The 16,786-nt window shown below is 41.0% G+C and overlaps 1 protein-coding gene across 2 annotated transcripts in view; it reads left to right on the top strand.

The window, feature by feature from the left end:
* fam102bb (family with sequence similarity 102 member Bb) overlaps positions 1 to 14,052 on the top strand; it is a 29,053-nt gene extending 15,001 nt beyond the window's left edge. For both annotated transcript variants that reach the window (XM_034179481.1, XM_034179480.1), the window contains exons 7-11: positions 4,135 to 4,233; positions 8,683 to 8,911; positions 9,642 to 9,778; positions 12,479 to 12,548; positions 12,923 to 14,052. In XM_034179481.1, coding sequence (XP_034035372.1) covers positions 4,135 to 4,233; positions 8,683 to 8,911; positions 9,642 to 9,778; positions 12,479 to 12,548; positions 12,923 to 12,965 — 578 coding nt within the window. In that variant the 3' untranslated portion in view covers positions 12,966 to 14,052. The remainder of the gene's footprint in view (positions 1 to 4,134; positions 4,234 to 8,682; positions 8,912 to 9,641; positions 9,779 to 12,478; positions 12,549 to 12,922) is intronic.
* Positions 14,053 to 16,786: the final 2,734 nt, after the last annotated feature.

Raw genomic sequence — 16,786 nt, 5'->3', positions numbered from 1 at the left:
AATTGATATTTCATTAACTTTCCATCTTTCAAGTGGTGTAACATTCAGAGCCATCAAGTCTCCAAGCTAGTTTAACTATCAAAAGGGAGGCAAACTCTTTCATCTTATACATATTTGGTTGGGGAATGATGGCGCTGAATATAGGGGGCGCTTAAAGACTGGTCATTTTGCGAAATTGACTGTTAAAGGCCCATAACCCTCTGTGCCATCAAGACCCCAACCAGATTTCAATGTTATCAACAAATATAGGCCCTACTCTATCAAATGCAACTGAAAAAACATTGGGATCTTGATGCCGTTGGCCACTAGGGGGACCAACATACGAGGTCTGTTAGAAAAGTATCGGACCTTTTTATTTTCTGCAAAAACTATATGGATTTGAATCGAAAAGAAAATAGAAGATATTAGGTGGAGCACATCTCAGCATACTTTGGTCCAGTCATTGTATCCAGCTACTGAGCTGGGGACTACTACTGAGGTGATACCTAGATTCACGGAATTTAACAGTATCTCACAAGGTGTGCTGACGAAACTTGTGATGTCTACTAGAAGCACAACCTGTGTATTTGATCCTATACCAACAAAATTGTTTAAGGATCTTTGGCCCATTCTTGGGCCGACTGTGCTGGAAATTAACCTTTCTTTAAACTCTGGATCTGTTCCAAATTGTTTTAAATCTGCCGTGGTTAAACCGCTACTCAAGAAATCTAATCTTGATCCTGGTGTTTTGAAAAATTATAGGCCGATATCAAATCTGTCATTCTGCTCTAAAATTCTGGAAAAGGTGGTTTCACGGCAGCTTGTGGACTATCTTACTGAGAATGACCTTTTTGAGCCACTGTAGTCTGCTTTTAGAAGACATCACTCCACAGAAACAGCACTTATTAAAGTAGTTAATGATCTTCTGCGAACAATGGACTCGGATACTACTACAGTATTGGTGTTGTTGGATCTCAGTGCTGCGTTTGACACAGTTGATCATCATATTCTACTTGATAGGCTAGAAAACTGTTTTGGGAGTACTAGAACTGCTCTTGCGTGGCTGACGTCTTATTTGTCTGGTCGTTCCCACTGTGTTTTGTGCAATGACACTACCTCTGACTTTAAGGGCATGAATTTTGGGGTTCCGCAGAGATCCGTTCTGGGTCCCCTGCTTCTTTCCCTGTATATGGCACCTCTTGGGAACATTTTGCGGCGTTTTGGGGTTGCTTTTCATTGCTATGCTGATGATACTCAGTTGTATATGCTGATAGCTGCTGGAAATCCTGTCCACATAAAATCTTTACAGGACTGTCTCGCATCAGTGAGAAGTTGGATATCTAGCAACTTTCTACTTTTGAACTCTGATAAGACTGAAATGATGGTTCTTGGTCCAGCAAGACATCAGCATCAATTTGATCAGCTGGCGCTTAGCCTGGGTTCATGTGTTAAACATCATACTGACAAAGTGAGGAACCTTGGGGTAATTTTTGATCCTACGTTGTCCTTTGACCTCCACATTAGAAACATTACGAGGACTGCTTTCTTTCATTTAAGAAATATAGCAAAGATTCGTCCCATCCTGTCTGTGGCTGATGCTGAGACTCTGGTTCATGCGTTTGTCTCTTCTAGATTGGACTATTGTAATGCTTTGTTTTCTGGTTTACCACAGTCCAGCATCAGGGGTCTTCAGCTGGTTCAAAATGCTGCTGCCAGACTTCTGACGCGAAGCAGAAGGTTTGATCATATTACGCCGGTTCTGGAATCCCTTCACTGGCTTCCGGTCTCCTTGAGATCAGATTTTAAGGTATTACTATTGGCCTATAAAATTGTTCACGGACTGGCGCCCCCCTATCTGGCCGGCCTGGTTGAGTCCTATGTGCCGGCAAGGGCTCTGCGTTCACAGGGTGCAGGACTATTGTGTGTCCCGAGGGTGAAGAAAAGGTCAGCGGGTTACAGAGCTTTTTATCACCGCGCTCCAGCTCTGTGGAATGATCTGCCTGCACAAATATGACAGTCAGACTCTGTGGAGACTTTTAAAGCCAGGTTGAAGACACATCTCTTCTCCCTGTTTTATCATTAGTATTTTATTGTGTGTCTTTTTTTTTATATATATATATATGTTTTATTTATTTAACTTTTAATTTTTTATGGTATTTTAATCTTATTTAATTTTATTCTGCTTTTAAATGCTTGTGAAGCGCCTTGAGGCAATTACTTGTGATTTGGCGCTATATAAATTAATAAATTATTATTACTATAATCATGTGCGCTTGCATCAGCCAAGCTTGAACCTTCGTGCGCATGCGTGTTTTTTCATGCCTGTCGGTTGTGTCATTCGCCTGTGGGCAGGCTTTGAGTGAGCACTGGTCCACCCCTCTCGTCGGATTTTCATTGTCAGGAAAATGTCTGAACGGCTGGAGCAGCGCTGCATCAAATTTTTCAAGAAACTGTGAGAGACAGCCAGGTGGAAACCATTCGGAAAATTCAGATGGCTTTCGGTTAAAATCCTATGGGCATCACACAGATTAAGGAGCATTACAACTGGATTAAAGACGGCCCACAGCGGCTGAGGGTGCGCCGCGCTTCGAACGGCCATCGACAGGCTGAAATGACCAGATCATTTTCAAAGTGAAGGCTGTGTTGATCCGGGACGTCGTGTGACTACCAGAGAAATGGCAGAAAAGGTGGACATCAGCCATTTTTCGTCAGATTCCACTGTTAAAGGAGATTTTGTAATGAAAGACGTGCGGAGGCATTCGCGCGTCGGGACGAAGCCGCAATGGCGGAGAACAAAAGCAAGTCCGTGTTGGAAGTCTCACGGGACATGTTGTGACATGCCCAGCTTTCCACAATTTCTCAGATACTCACTCGACCAAAAAGCCACTGAAAGCCGTCTGAATCTTCAGAATGGTGGAAGACCTAACGCCATTGCGGCTTCACACAGTTTCTTGAAAAATTTGATGCAGCGCTGCTCCAGCCGTTCAGACATTTTCCTGACAATGAAAATCTGACGAGAGGGGTGGACCAGTGCTCACTCAAAGCCTGCCCACAGGCGAATGACGCAACCGACAGGCGTGAAAAAACACACATGCGCACGAAGGTTCAAGCTTGGCTGATGCAAGCGCACATGATTCAAATCCATATAGTTTTTGCAAAAAATAAAAAGGTCTGATACTTTTCTAACAGACCTCGTACTCAACTTGCCCAATTTTGAGTAAGTTTAGCACCACCTGGTGGCCTGCGCCATCAGCCTTTTTAACAAAATTTGCAAGATTGGATAAACCAACATCTCTACTTTATATAACAGCTGGCAGAATTTTGGGGACTCCTCTTATATTGATTTGATACCCCTTGAATTGGAATAATGGCACTTTTAGCCTTTGGTCTGTTTTAAAAGCCCCCCCACACACACCTGCAGTTTTGTAAGCATGTAGAGTAACCAAACAGCTTTAATCATAAATGTTTGACTCAAAATAGGTTTTGGTCTTGAGACCAGTCTCAAGACCGTTTTTTTTTTTTTGAAGGTTGGGGCTTGGAAGCGACTGCCTTTTTACTTGGTCTCATCTCTGCCTCAAACATACTCTGAATTTTATTTCAAGTCCACAACAACATTGCATTTTCCACATTTTATTGTAAATGCATCATGTCGTGTGGGACTTGCAGTAGTCTGGTGCTGGTCTCAACTCAGTGTAGCCCTGCCTTGGTCTCAACTGTCTCGATGCACTCTCGCCTTAGTTCGACTGCGAGGCTGCTAATCACTTTGAAATGTGGTGAATGAAAACAGTAAAGTTTTTATGTTAGGTTTAGGCCTGCTGGAGCAAAAGCACTGTGTTCTGCACTAATCTTTATACTCTCGAGGGTGACCAGTTTAAATTAACTTTTAGACAGTGCTACTTTTAATAACTAGGACACATAGTTAATTCTTCTGCCAAGGACCAAAATACAGAGAATTAGAATTTTTAGAGGTCTGTTTTGCAGGGCAACAGTGGACATCTACTGTTTAAATGTTGAATAATTATTCTTTCCTTAATAGCACCATTGGGAGAGGTAAATATTCACAAAAATAAATAAATAACTAAAATGTTGCTTAAACTTCAGGCTTTTATCATCCCATCTGACTCTCCACACCCACCCTATTTTCTGACTTGACAGAGAGTCGAGACGGCAAGAGTGCAGTTGGTCCAGATGAGTTTGGGGGTTGCGGTCATTCACGAACATCCAGCTATGCTAGCCAACAGTCTAAACTGTCAGGTAGGAACCAGATTTTAATTGTTTTTGACTGACTGACTGTTTTTCAGTGTACAGAGGAAGTTATTACACATTATTTTATCTGGTTTGTACTTTTCAAAAATGTGCTAAGGTTTTCAACATCCAACACTCCTTTGTTAACATCTCTGTTGACACATTGTGAGGTCATTTCTTGTCGTCCACCCTCCCTCATTAACATTTGTACATTGTGATTACTGCTGACCTGTTATCTTAATTAATTTTTGATCCTGATCACGATTCCTCCCCCACTAAGGAGGTTGTATTTTCTGCCCTTTGATCCAGATCCACAGCAAAATTTAACTGGTGCATCCTGGTCCAAGATGTACCTCTCCAACAAATTTCATTGAAATCGATTGATGTCCTTGTGAGAAAATCAAACAAACGGCAACTAAAACAACCTCTTTGGTGGGGACATTGACAATAGCTAAGCAGAACTACAAGATAAGTACCCAGGATCTTTGGATAGTACTGGAATGAAACAAACGGTAAAACAAGGAATATCACTTGTACTGTGAGGGAATGTCAGCTACAACAATTTAGGCTTGTGATGTGTTTCTTTGGGCCTGATCCGGCCACAGGTGTCTCAGTTTTGAGGACCTCAGCAGTTAGATGGGGTTAAGGAGATGCCCAAATTTCACCTGGTGGTAGGATGAGTGGTTACTTTAAGGCCCAGTCACACGGCACTTAACGAAGGGTGATGAAGCCCTGATGAAACAACAAATCTAGACTTTCGTTGACTGTCGTTGACATCGTTTAACCTTCGCAGCCTCGTTCCTGCAGCTGGCGTGTCATCAGGATTTTTAAACTGTTGAAAATTTTGAACGAAGGGCAACGAAAACCTCAATTCGTCTGTCTCGTTTTGCTGTCATTCTTAACGTTTTTAAGCGTTTGTGTAGTTTTTTGTAACGTTATTGTTCGTTGGAGCAGCTGAACGTTTTCACACAGCGCAGAAGCGTTTGTGAGTGCTGAGGCTGCTGCTGCGTTCATATACATCGGAAATTACAGGACAAACTCAACCTGTTTGCTTGGATTTTTTTGATCTGTGTGGGGGAGCAGCTTCAATGGGTTCAGGCACCTTACATAGGCCTGAATTAATCTTTTGTGTGGATATAATTAATTATTTTGCCACAAGCAACTGTTGAATTTGAAACAACAAAAGTTGTGTAATTTCCGACGGTACTTGAATGCAGCATCAGCGGCAGCAGGAGCTCCTGCGTGCGCTTTTTATTTTGTATTAAATATAACAATATGAGTGTAGGAATGACAATCCAGGCCTTCTGTACATGTGGCAACAGGTAGATGAATCAAAATGATTATATAAAGAGCTGTTCTGGAAGGAAGAATTCACATTGTGGATCAGTGATCAGCTGGTGGAAATAACCGTGCGCGTTCACACGCACTGATTAATTTACTGTTCTGATATATTCAAACATCTTTACACTTATATTTATTCTCCCTTTTAGTCAATATAGTCAATCAATTTATATAGCGCCAAATCACAACAAACAGTTGCCCCAAGGCGCTTTATATTGTAAGGCAAGGCCATACAATAATTACATAAAAACCCCAACGGTCAAAACGACCCCCTGTGAGCAAGCACTTGGCAACAGTGGGAAGGAAAAACTCCCTCTTAACAGGAAGAAACCTCCAGCAGAACCAGGCTCAGCGAGGGGCAGTCTTCTGCTGGGACTGGTTGGGGCTGAGGGAGAGAACCAGGAAAAAGACATGCTGTGGAGGGGAGCAGAGATCGATCACTAATGATTAAATGCAGAGAGGTACATACAGAGCAAAAAGAGAAAGAAACACTCAGTGCATCATGGGAACCCCCCAGCAGTCTAAGTCTATAGCAGCATAACTAAAGGAAAGTTTTAAGCCTAATCTTAAAAGTAGAGAGGGTGTCTGTCTCCCTGATCTGAATTGGGAGCTGGTTCCACAGGAGAGGAGCCTGAAAGCTGAAGGCTCTGCCTCCCATTCTACTCTTACAAACCCTAGGAACTACAAGTAAGCCTGCAGTCTGAGAGCGAAGCGCTCTATTGGGGTGATATGGTACTATGAGGTCCCTAAGATAAGATGGGACCTGATTATTCAAAACCTTATAAGTAAGAAGAAGAATTTTAAATTCTATTCTAGAATTAACAGGAAGCCAATGAAGAGAGGCCAATATGGGTGAGATATGCTCTCTCCTTCTAGTCCCCGTTAGTACTCTAGCTGCAGCATTTTGAATTAACTGAAGGCTTTTCAGGGAACTTTTAGGACAACCTGATAATATTGAATTACAATAGTCCAGCCTAGAGGAAATAAATGCATGAATTAGTTTTTCAGCATCACTCTGAGACAAGACCTTTCTAATTTTAGAGATATTGCGTAAATGCAAAAAAGCAGTCCTACATATTTGTTTAATATGCGCTTTGAATGACATATCCTGATTCAAAGCGCATATTAAATTTTGACAGTTTTGTTATAAATCAATATATATGGCTTAGAACATAATACTGTGATGCAGCAGTGACCACGGCGCACTTTTTTTTAAATTGGAGGAAGACGGAGCGCGCAGCGTGTTAACAGACAGTGAGGATTCTGATAATGGAGATGATCCCTCTTTTGTTCTGGACGAGGAACCAGAGCAGGTGGTCCACCGACGTGCACACAGATCTCCACAGATTCTGTTTGCAGTTTCTCCAGGACTCAGGTGCTGTGAGCTCCGTCCCAGCGCCGAGTCCTGGAACTCAGAGACGCAGACACACACTGCTGCAGCTGTGGCTCCAGGCGCGTTTCGTCGAGATCGTGAGCTTCAGTTTTGTTAATTTCCTCTTTCGTCCCTTTTGCGCTCTTGCTTCGCAGACTGTTCGGTGATAAAAGCCCTTTCGTCCACCTTTTCTCAACGAATTGTGATGTTTATTACTTTTTCCCTTCGTTCAGGAATCGTCGTGTGCCATGTGACTGGGCCATTAAGACGTGGGATGGACCGGTTACCTGACTGGGTGGTTGCAATCCATGACCCAAGGCAGTTCCATAGCTTGGTGGATGTGGCAGCATCAGTGCACACACCCAGACTTTATTTTTATTACATTAACTACAGTCCAGCCCTGTAAAAGTTTATATTTCCGGTGAAAACTTTGAGGCGCCAAATGATGCATTTAGAGCTGAAATGATTCATCGAGTAATTCGATTACAAAAAATGTTCGAGGCAAATTCTTTGCCTCGAGGCTTCATTTAAAGCTGTAGTACATACACCAGGCCTGTATGTGGCGCTGTAACGCTCCCACAAAAAACACAGAAGAAGACCATAGCGCTAATCAATGTAGCAGGCGATGCTACAAGTTTATAAAGCCATATGCTGTGTAAAATAAAGCCTTTTAAGAGAAATGGTCCGCACGGATCGTCTGAAACGGACTTATTGTGCATTTAAAGTGAAGCAGTGTGTTTGTATATATTATAAAAAAAAAAAAACGTTTTTCTCCACTAGCCGTTCTCCACCTCCGCAGATGAAGCGAAAGGACGCGCACTTTAAATGAGTCATGTTTAATGATTAAAATAAAGCTTTAATTCAGATTTGGTAAGAGTTTTTATCAACAGGCAGTTTTTGTGGAAACGCTGCACTCCACAGCCGTTTTTCAAAGGCTGTGTTATTCGGCAAGTATCCACAGAAAAAGAATTTGACTTTGGTTTGAGCTGCTCTGTACAGCACTAAACACTGAATGAAGCACAGTAATAAAAAGTGCAAATTAAATATGCAATAAGAAGGAAAAAAATGCACACTGAAGATTTCACAGACTGCCTGGGCTTATGGTTTGGCAAAGCTCTAAAACTCTTAATATGAAAAAATAAATAATAACCCGGCAAAACAGAGAGAGAACACCCTAAACTTAAAAATCTGCATGATGTCACAGAAACATTGTGCCAGTGCTTTAGGGAGAGCCCTGCCACTACTGATAGTGTTTAAAAACTCAAAGGTACTTTTATCCGATTACTCGATTAATCGATAAAATAATAGAATATTCGATTCCAAAAATATTCGATAGCTGCAGCCTTAGATGCATTCAAAACTAGCTGTTAACAGTTTGAACCGGGACGTGCTCACCTTGGAGCCATCCTCAAGCCTTTTGTGAAGGTGCATTTTCAACTGGTCAGAAACGCTGAACAGACAAAAGGTTTCACTGGAAATGAAATTATTTTCCGGCTGAAGAGCTCAGTCAGTTTCCATTACAGCCAGATCAAGTGACGGTAATAAAATATCTGAGGAAGCGTAGAGGTTGCTGAACACTGCTCCCATGTCCTTCATACATCAAGGAAAAACCTGTACTGACCTTTAGAGAAAAGAGTGGAATGTTATTTATGTTTGTTATTAAAGTGTGCAAACCTGAGGTGAGCATGTTAAAAAATGAGCATCTACATTTGGAGGGAAAAAAAAAAAATTTCCTTTTGCCTCAGGATACAGCACAAGTCACTCCCGTTCCTCTAGCATGTCAGAGTTCAGTCACCGTAGAAACCAGTCAGTGGGTAGTGCATCAACGGGCATTGGCAGCATCCCAGAGCCCAGCGAAGAAAGAGAAAGCAGACCCTGCCCCGCTCTACCTGAACACCCAGTCCCCAACAGCACCGCCACCAATCCAGCTGGCACACCGGTCCAAAGCGCATCATCCTGTGAACGACTCAACAGGTGAGTCACATTTTGATGAGTACAGAAGCAATTTTAGGAAAAGCACACACTCCAGTCAGGGTATTAAACATGTAGTCAGCTCAGTTTGTATTAATCCATGATAGAAGTGTAAATGGAATTTTATGTAAATGGTACTTTTTCCCCAAGATAATTCAGAAACTGACTTCATTTTATTACTCAGTTTTTGAAAGGAAAAAAAAAAAATCAGAAATTCCTGAGTCTGCTTCTGTTTGACTGTTTTTCACACTGCCTTCTGACAATCAGTGGCAGTGCTTTTACTCTCATTTCCCAGAAGCCATTTAGTGTCACGATGATCTTAGCCCATAGACCTGATAATGGACTCTTTTTTTTTTCCCTTCTCCACAAACAAGTGTGCCATCCTGCCAACTTAATATTTAATGCCAGTTTAGAGTGCCATAATTCATTCATAGATGACAATACAGTTATGTCAGTTTCTATCCATACAGCCACCGATATAGCTACTTGTTTCTTCCTTCATGTTGCTACACAAAAATATCAGCGTAAAACACTCAACAGGAACATTGTGTGTTACATCAACACATCCATAACATGATGAGGGAGGGGGAAAAAGTGGCAGCTTAAAGATGATTCCTAACAGCCTAATCCTCAGCTTGACCCTGACGTTCAAAATGAGAAATGTCTGGTATTTGCAGATTAAAGGAAAAGTCGCTTGCAACAGTAAGATGGCTCCTCTGTGTTCTTCCCTCAGACACCCTGTGAAGCAGGACTCAATCGAATCCCAGCTAAAGAGAATGGATGATACACGGGTGGATGCTGATGATGTTGTAGAAAAGATTCTCCAGAGTCAAGATTTTACACCAAGCCTGCTGGACTCTAGTGCTGAAGGTAAGACATGAAATCAGAGCTACCCCTTTGGTCACATCTACTGGACGTGTGTCAGACCCATTCACATCAGAGCGCTGGATGCTGTTTGAACTGATACAGTCATGGGCTCACTGAAATCCTGAAGCCAAAGTGTAACTCATTCATATGAAACTCTATACTGGACTCACTCGGGTCGGCCAAAGGTTGACATGACTTACCTGCCCCATGCCAATATGAAAATAAGAGTATACAGTAAAACTCGCATGTAATGCATTCAGGTGGGCCAGCGAATTTTGAACATTCTAATTTATATATTAATTTAGACATTTAATTTATACATTATAATCTTCAGAGTCCTTAAGTAATAAGCAACATGTGTTGTTGCACGTACACACCCTGTGTGCGAGTGACTGAGTGAGAGTGAGACCACTGTATCTTTTAAAGATGAGATTCAAAAACTGTCATCCTACTTTTTTCACTAGTGTTTTAATATATTTCAGCACCAAAGGGGGCAAATTAAAAAGAACTTTTGGCAACATTTATTTTGAAACAGTTGATGATGTACTTGGGCTACATTTAGCACACTTGGTGATTATTTTGCATTTGACACCAACTCTAGAACAATTCATGAAAATGCATTTTAAAGATTTTGCCATCACTAATTTGCAATACTGACGAAAGGTTTTGGCACCAGCCACACGTCCTAATAATTATTACATTTCTACAATGTTAGTTTGTCCAGTTATTTTTGGCCTCTGTGGAAATGGATATAATTTGTTTGTGGTCACCAGTGCAATACTCCCCCCCAACTCACATTTGTGGTTGCGGTTACCACAACTGATGCATACTTTATCCACATGTTGATTTGGCAAACATTTTAGGAGAAGGAGAAACAGGTGGCCTCAATCTGAGGATCGTCTCATTTGGAGGGAAACATGAACTGCTTAAAGCTCATTTATCCCCCCTTTATGTACATGAACGTCCACATTTCCTTGATGTTGGTATGAATGTTAAGAATAAATTCCACTAGGTGTCAAACTGATTCCAGAAAGGGCCAAGAGTAGGGGTGTAACAGTTCATCTACTATAAGTAATAGATGTATCAATTTATATTCCTATGATCTAACTACCTCAATCTGTGCTCGGCCAGTTAGCCTTCCGGATGACATATCGCTATAAAAGGTAACAAAGCGCTTGTATCGATACTAGGAACATGGATATGTTTTGTTAGCACTTTTAATGAGAAAGACATTAAATGTTACTGGATTCAGTCTCCCTGTCTGTGACATCATCGCCACACGCCAGCAGACCACAAAACAGCGTGGCAGCTACAGAGGAGAAGCCAGTGAGCAAAAGATCATCAAGCCACTATTGCGCTCCAGTGTGTGGAAACACTTTGGCTTTAACAAAGACAGAGATGGTATAATTAAGTCGCTCGCTGTTTGTAAAATACCACAGCAACACAACAAATCTCTCCAACCACCTACTAAAGCGCCATGGGATGTCACACACGGCTGAACGAGTAGCAATAACGACAGATGGCTGGACATCATACTAAAATTGATCCGGAGTGGAAAATGAAGACCTTTCTTCATTATGTTACTGTGTGAAGTCTGCACGGAGTGGAAAATCTCCAATAAGAATCCTGCCATCATCACAGATAACACCAGCAACGTGATTGCAGCTGGTTCAGAAGCCCAGTTCAATCCACACATTACCTGCTTCACACAATTATACAGGTATTTATTTCACAGTCACACTGGTTAAATTTTTGGCTAAAAAGTTACAGAATCGATTTCACATCACTGAATCGTTTCAGATCGTATTGTTCTAAAAGAACCAACATCATCCTTGAATCGTATCTCAACCGTGAATCGCGATATGAACCGAATCGTTAAAATGAATCGTTACACCCCTAGCCAAGAGAGTGCGGGTTTTCTTTGCAACCATCAACTCCACCAAGTGATTTCACTGATTAGCATCACTTTGAGCAGATGGGATGAGTTCATCAGTGAAATCACCTGGTCGAGTTGGTGACTACAAAGAAAACCTGCACCTTCTTGGCCCTTTCTGGAATCAGTTTGATGCCTATGCTCTAGAGGGAACTGCAGACAGTTGAAGTTTTAATGTTTCTCCTGCAAAAGAAATGTGCGTTTGTGCTATCTGGTCTTCATCCTGTCCTTTTTGCCTAGGTTTGGGTTTTACTTAAACTATGGCTACACTACCCCCGTGATTTCCAGTGGTACTGCTTCATTTTGGCCATATCCGCAAGCTTTCAGAGAACACACAAATGCAGACAAAATGAATGCACAGTGTGTAGTATTTAACACTGAGCAAATAAAAAAAAACAGCCTTTAAAATAAAAAAAAGTCAAGTCAATTAAAGGTTGACTGGCTCATATAAAACTTGATCCACTGGTGTACAAAGTCATAGTAACAAAAATGACCAACTACTTAAGGACCTGACTGTACACACTAAAAGCCCGAAACAGTAGTTGTATTGAAAACGTGCCTGTGAGTCAGCCTGTATGCTGTGGGGATGACTTTTTTTTTTCCTCCTTCCAAGGTCTCATGCAGCTAAAAGCTGCAGAAGAAAGCTGTCAATAGATTATTTTTAGATTGCTTAGCAACTGGCTGCGCTCGATGATATGATTCATACAGGAGGATGTGGCTTTTTTCTCTCAATAATAAACCAACTGAATGTTACTACGACTGTCTTTCAGAGGAGGGTTTGCGTTTGTTTGTGGGTCCTGGAGGAAGTACAGCTCTCGGAAGTCATCACCTTCCCACCAGGTGAGCCTATTTATGGCAAAAATAAATACCTCCACTGGTAAAGTTACATGATTTAAAAAGTAGTCACCAATAATAATTGTTAGTAAATTGTATATATTTGGCTATAATTGGCAAAATAATCAGCATGTTCTTTCAACAATGTTTGATGCTGCCACACTGTAAAGATATAGGAAGAATGTTTTTTAAAATGATAGATTTTTCAGCTAAAAAGTGTTCTGTTGAACAAAACGTATTAAATGCACCCAGTGTTTATTGCTGCCTGCCAGGAGCTTTGCTATATTTGTTATATCAAATGGAATTGCCACGTTGTTGGTCGTATTCTGAGCCAATCAAATAACTAAAGGATGACTAACAAGCACTTTTTGTGATCGCAGGGTTGGTGCCGGAGCCTATGAGCAAGTGGTGATAAAACGTTAAGACTGACGAACTGATCATTCAGACCTCACAAAAGTGGAAAACAAGGGTGGGTCTGTTTCAATATTCATTCCTGCAGGAAGTTACTCTGATCAGAACATCACACAACGGTGCCCTCGTGTGTTCATAGCTGTCACATCTCTCCAGCTCCCTGCAAGTCATAGAGTTTATCATCTCAGTAAATCTAATGCTACATATTAGGTTAAATTTGTTCGATGTGAAAATGGCCACTACTTATTTTATTTGTGGGCATCGGTCACCATACTGCATCAACACCGACCAGTTTCAAACTGTTAGGGACAAGAAACAAACTGAGCCTGAAGTGGAATCTTGGACACATTTTCAATACATTCCTTTTGTCTTCTGGTAGTTTGGTTTGGTTAGATTTTAACTTTGTTAAAATGTTCACCGATGAATAGCAGTTGTCAGCAGCCTGACCAACAGATTGTGTTGAAGACTGTGATGAGCTGAGACCACTTTTGTGTCATCTTGAATGACTGGAGATGTAGACTGTAAATTACGCTATTTTGGTATTTTAATCAGGGCTTTGAACTAGAATTTTTCAACCAACTGGTTAATTCTAAACAGAAACTGTATTTTAATGTTGCTGGTTTTGGGTTCCACCCCAAAACTGACATTCCCGAACCGATTAGGACAAAAAATATATATATATATTGTTCCCGAATTGGTTGACAACATTCCATGTCAGCTATGGGTCACTGAAAATACTGTACATGTCAGACCGGTATGTAGCGCTGTAATGCTCCCATGAAAAACAGAGAAGGCAAGAGCGTACTGTAGCAGGCAGTACAAGTTAGAACTTTTCAAAACGAGATATTGAGTAAAATGAAAGAGCATCCGTGCTCATTACTTGAAATAGACTTGTGTATTTAAAGGTGAAGCAGTGCGTTTCTTGTATTTTAAAAAGACATGGCACTGTGTTGCTCTCAATGTCACAGAGAAGCCTGTGGTACCACAATAATGGACTGAGCACTAATCACTTCTGCCCATTGATTTGGCTCAGCAGAGAAAAAAAAAAAAAAAAAAAAAAACTAGTCCTCACATGACCATAACCATAAGGAGGCTGCGCTACATATGAATGTTATTAATACGGCTATGTATAAACATCCACTTTCTAAAACCATTCATACAAGGAGTAAATATAAAGTCTTAATCTGACATGTTACATCATTTCAGTCAGATTCATCATTGCAACCTGACGATAAGACATTCTTGTTTTGGAAGATCACGTCTGGGAAATACTTTAATTCCTTATTGTGAAAATTATTGAAGAAACGCAGCATTTTTAAAAGAAGTCCCTCTGTTTGTCTGCTCTGGGTGTGTTTCTCAGCCTGAACCAGAGAACTACGGCACTTTGTCCCATCAACAAGAAGAAAAATAAGTTATTATAAAAGTTAAAATATATTTCAGGGTTCTAAACAGAATTTTTTCACAGCATAGGGCAAACTTAGCGGGGCATAGCCATGCAACGAGCGTTGCAGGTGCGACTATTGTAGGAGGGTCTGGAGGCACCCCCCTGAGAAAATTTTGAAATTTATAACCCTTTGACACACAATTCCCTGCATTTTGAGGGCCACTTTGTGTTGCTAACTGAGACGTTAAATAACATGCGACATATTCTTTTAAAAAAAGAAAAGAAAATAAAAAGCCAGTTAAATCACAGCATAGGGGCCCAAAGTCATAGCCTAGGGGATCCACATCACAGCATAGGGGCCTCCTATGCGCAACTGCGCTGGCGAGAACCCTGTATTCCCGCCAATGTTCAGCCATCTGATGTAGCTTCAGAGTCCTACTCATTCTGCCCGCCCGGTACTGCAAATTTCCACCTGGATCTGGGGTTCAAATTGGCTGTGCCACCCAGCACAGAATTTCTAAAAAATTAACTGAAATGTTGCTGAAAATGTACGAATTTGACTGTATTTCAAGGTTTTAGTCATAGTTTTGAAATGTTACACCAATATTTAGAATAATAAATGTATTTCTCATTTTCTTCGTATCAAATCGCAATCAGCAGAGATCAGAGAGTCAGCGCGTTCTGTGGCCACAGGGCTGTGAACGGCAGCAGCTGAAAACAGTGTCTCTGCTGCGCTCTGAGCTGAAGAGAAAAAAAAAAACTCCGCCATGAAAAGCCAGGATTAATCCAGAGGTCCTTCTGTGGCCATATGCGATGATGTATTCAGAAATGTACAGTTTATTTTACAGTTGAAAGGCTTTGCGTTTCTAAAAAGCTCAGAGTGTCATACACCACAGACGCCTGAGTGATCCAAGTGGGAGAAGGAGGGAGAGAAAGACAGAGAGAGCGGAGGAGGAGGGTAGAAAGGAGGATGGGCACAGCATCAGTCAATGAGGTGAAAAACTGATTTTCATATAAAAGAGCAGGTTTTGACAAATCAGTCCAGGTTCAGCTCTTGTTCAGAAAAGGCAGTTAGGTGTTATATTGTTTAAGTAATGCAATTCCACACAAACAAAACTGTCAGGATGACAGAAAAACTGCCTGCTTCACTGGATTAAAAGCTGTCATTTTTGAAGAGGAGAGTAAATGTTATGTCCATTAAATATTGTGTTCTTAACATTTTCAACATTATTTATTAACTTCGACTTTGACAGAAACATACAAAAAAAGAACTTTGCTGTTACAAATATTACAACATAAATATCTTTTTGTTTATTATTCTTGCTTTCAGTGTGTCTAAAATCAACCAAAATGAGTTAAAATAAGGCTTGCCAATAATGTGTTAGTGGTATAAAACCCTATAACTTCGGGGGGGGGGGGGGGGGGGGGGGGGGGGGGTCACGGGCCCCTGGACCCGTGAACCCCAAAGCTATGACCCGCGATCACATAATTTACCCAGCACTACAGAGGTCCTAGCTAGAACCTTGCACCAAGAGAGAGGGGGGGGAAAAAAAGCATAATAATGATCAGAATAAATGCAGTGTTTTTAAAGAAGTCGTCGATATTTATCTTCGCCAGGTGCGTTTCTCAGCACAAAACATGGGATCCCAGCACTTTGTGCCACCACCAGCATCCAAAATAAATGACAGGCGTGACTTCTTCTGTCAAATTTAATGGTAGTTTGCAAACCAAGACTATGCATTACCAGCACCTACTGTTGCGGTGTAGAGCATAGAGTCCGACGTCCTCACCGGGTCGTAAACGGAAATCTTTTCAAGAATGAAAAAATGATCTAGTTACCATTATTTTAAATAAACTGTTCTGTTCTGGAACATAAAAAAATGAAAATAACGTTTCTGGTTTTCGTTCCATGAGCTGGTTCAAAGCCTTGATTTTAACAGCTGCACTTTGTATTGACTTAAAAAAAGAAAAAAAAACCCTGCAGTACTAAAGTTTTTGTGACGAGTGTCACTATATCGCCGCCAGATTTTTCTGTTACATATTTATACCACTTCTTTGTAGACGTAGAGACCTGACTGTCAGCTTTCAGAGATTGTATAACCCATGTATGTCTTTCAAGTTTAAAGTGGTACATTGAAGTATAAAGTAACCCATTGCCATAAAGAAAATACTCAACAGCAGTTCTCACTTTTTCTGTACTTTGTGGTTGAAAAGCCAACTATTCGTTACAAGAGACAGAAACTATGTTAATTTGAGCAGTTACTCTTATTATTATAAAAGCTGTGTGTGTGTGGGGGGGGGTATGACATCACTGTCTGTTTGCCCTACAGCGTTAGTTTGACTAAATGCACCATGACTGGTTAGTGAAAATTTTGGTTGCATAGCTATACTTTTTCTTGAAAGGACTGAAGTAAATATTTCATGATGCACTGATGACCAGAGTTACTGT

Source organism: Thalassophryne amazonica, chromosome 10 (genome assembly GCF_902500255.1).
Source record: "Thalassophryne amazonica chromosome 10, fThaAma1.1, whole genome shotgun sequence".
In the NCBI taxonomy this organism is placed as follows: Eukaryota; Metazoa; Chordata; class Actinopteri; order Batrachoidiformes; family Batrachoididae; genus Thalassophryne; species Thalassophryne amazonica.
Note: the sequence above shows the minus strand (reverse complement) of the source record. Positions and strands in the feature narration are given on the sequence as shown.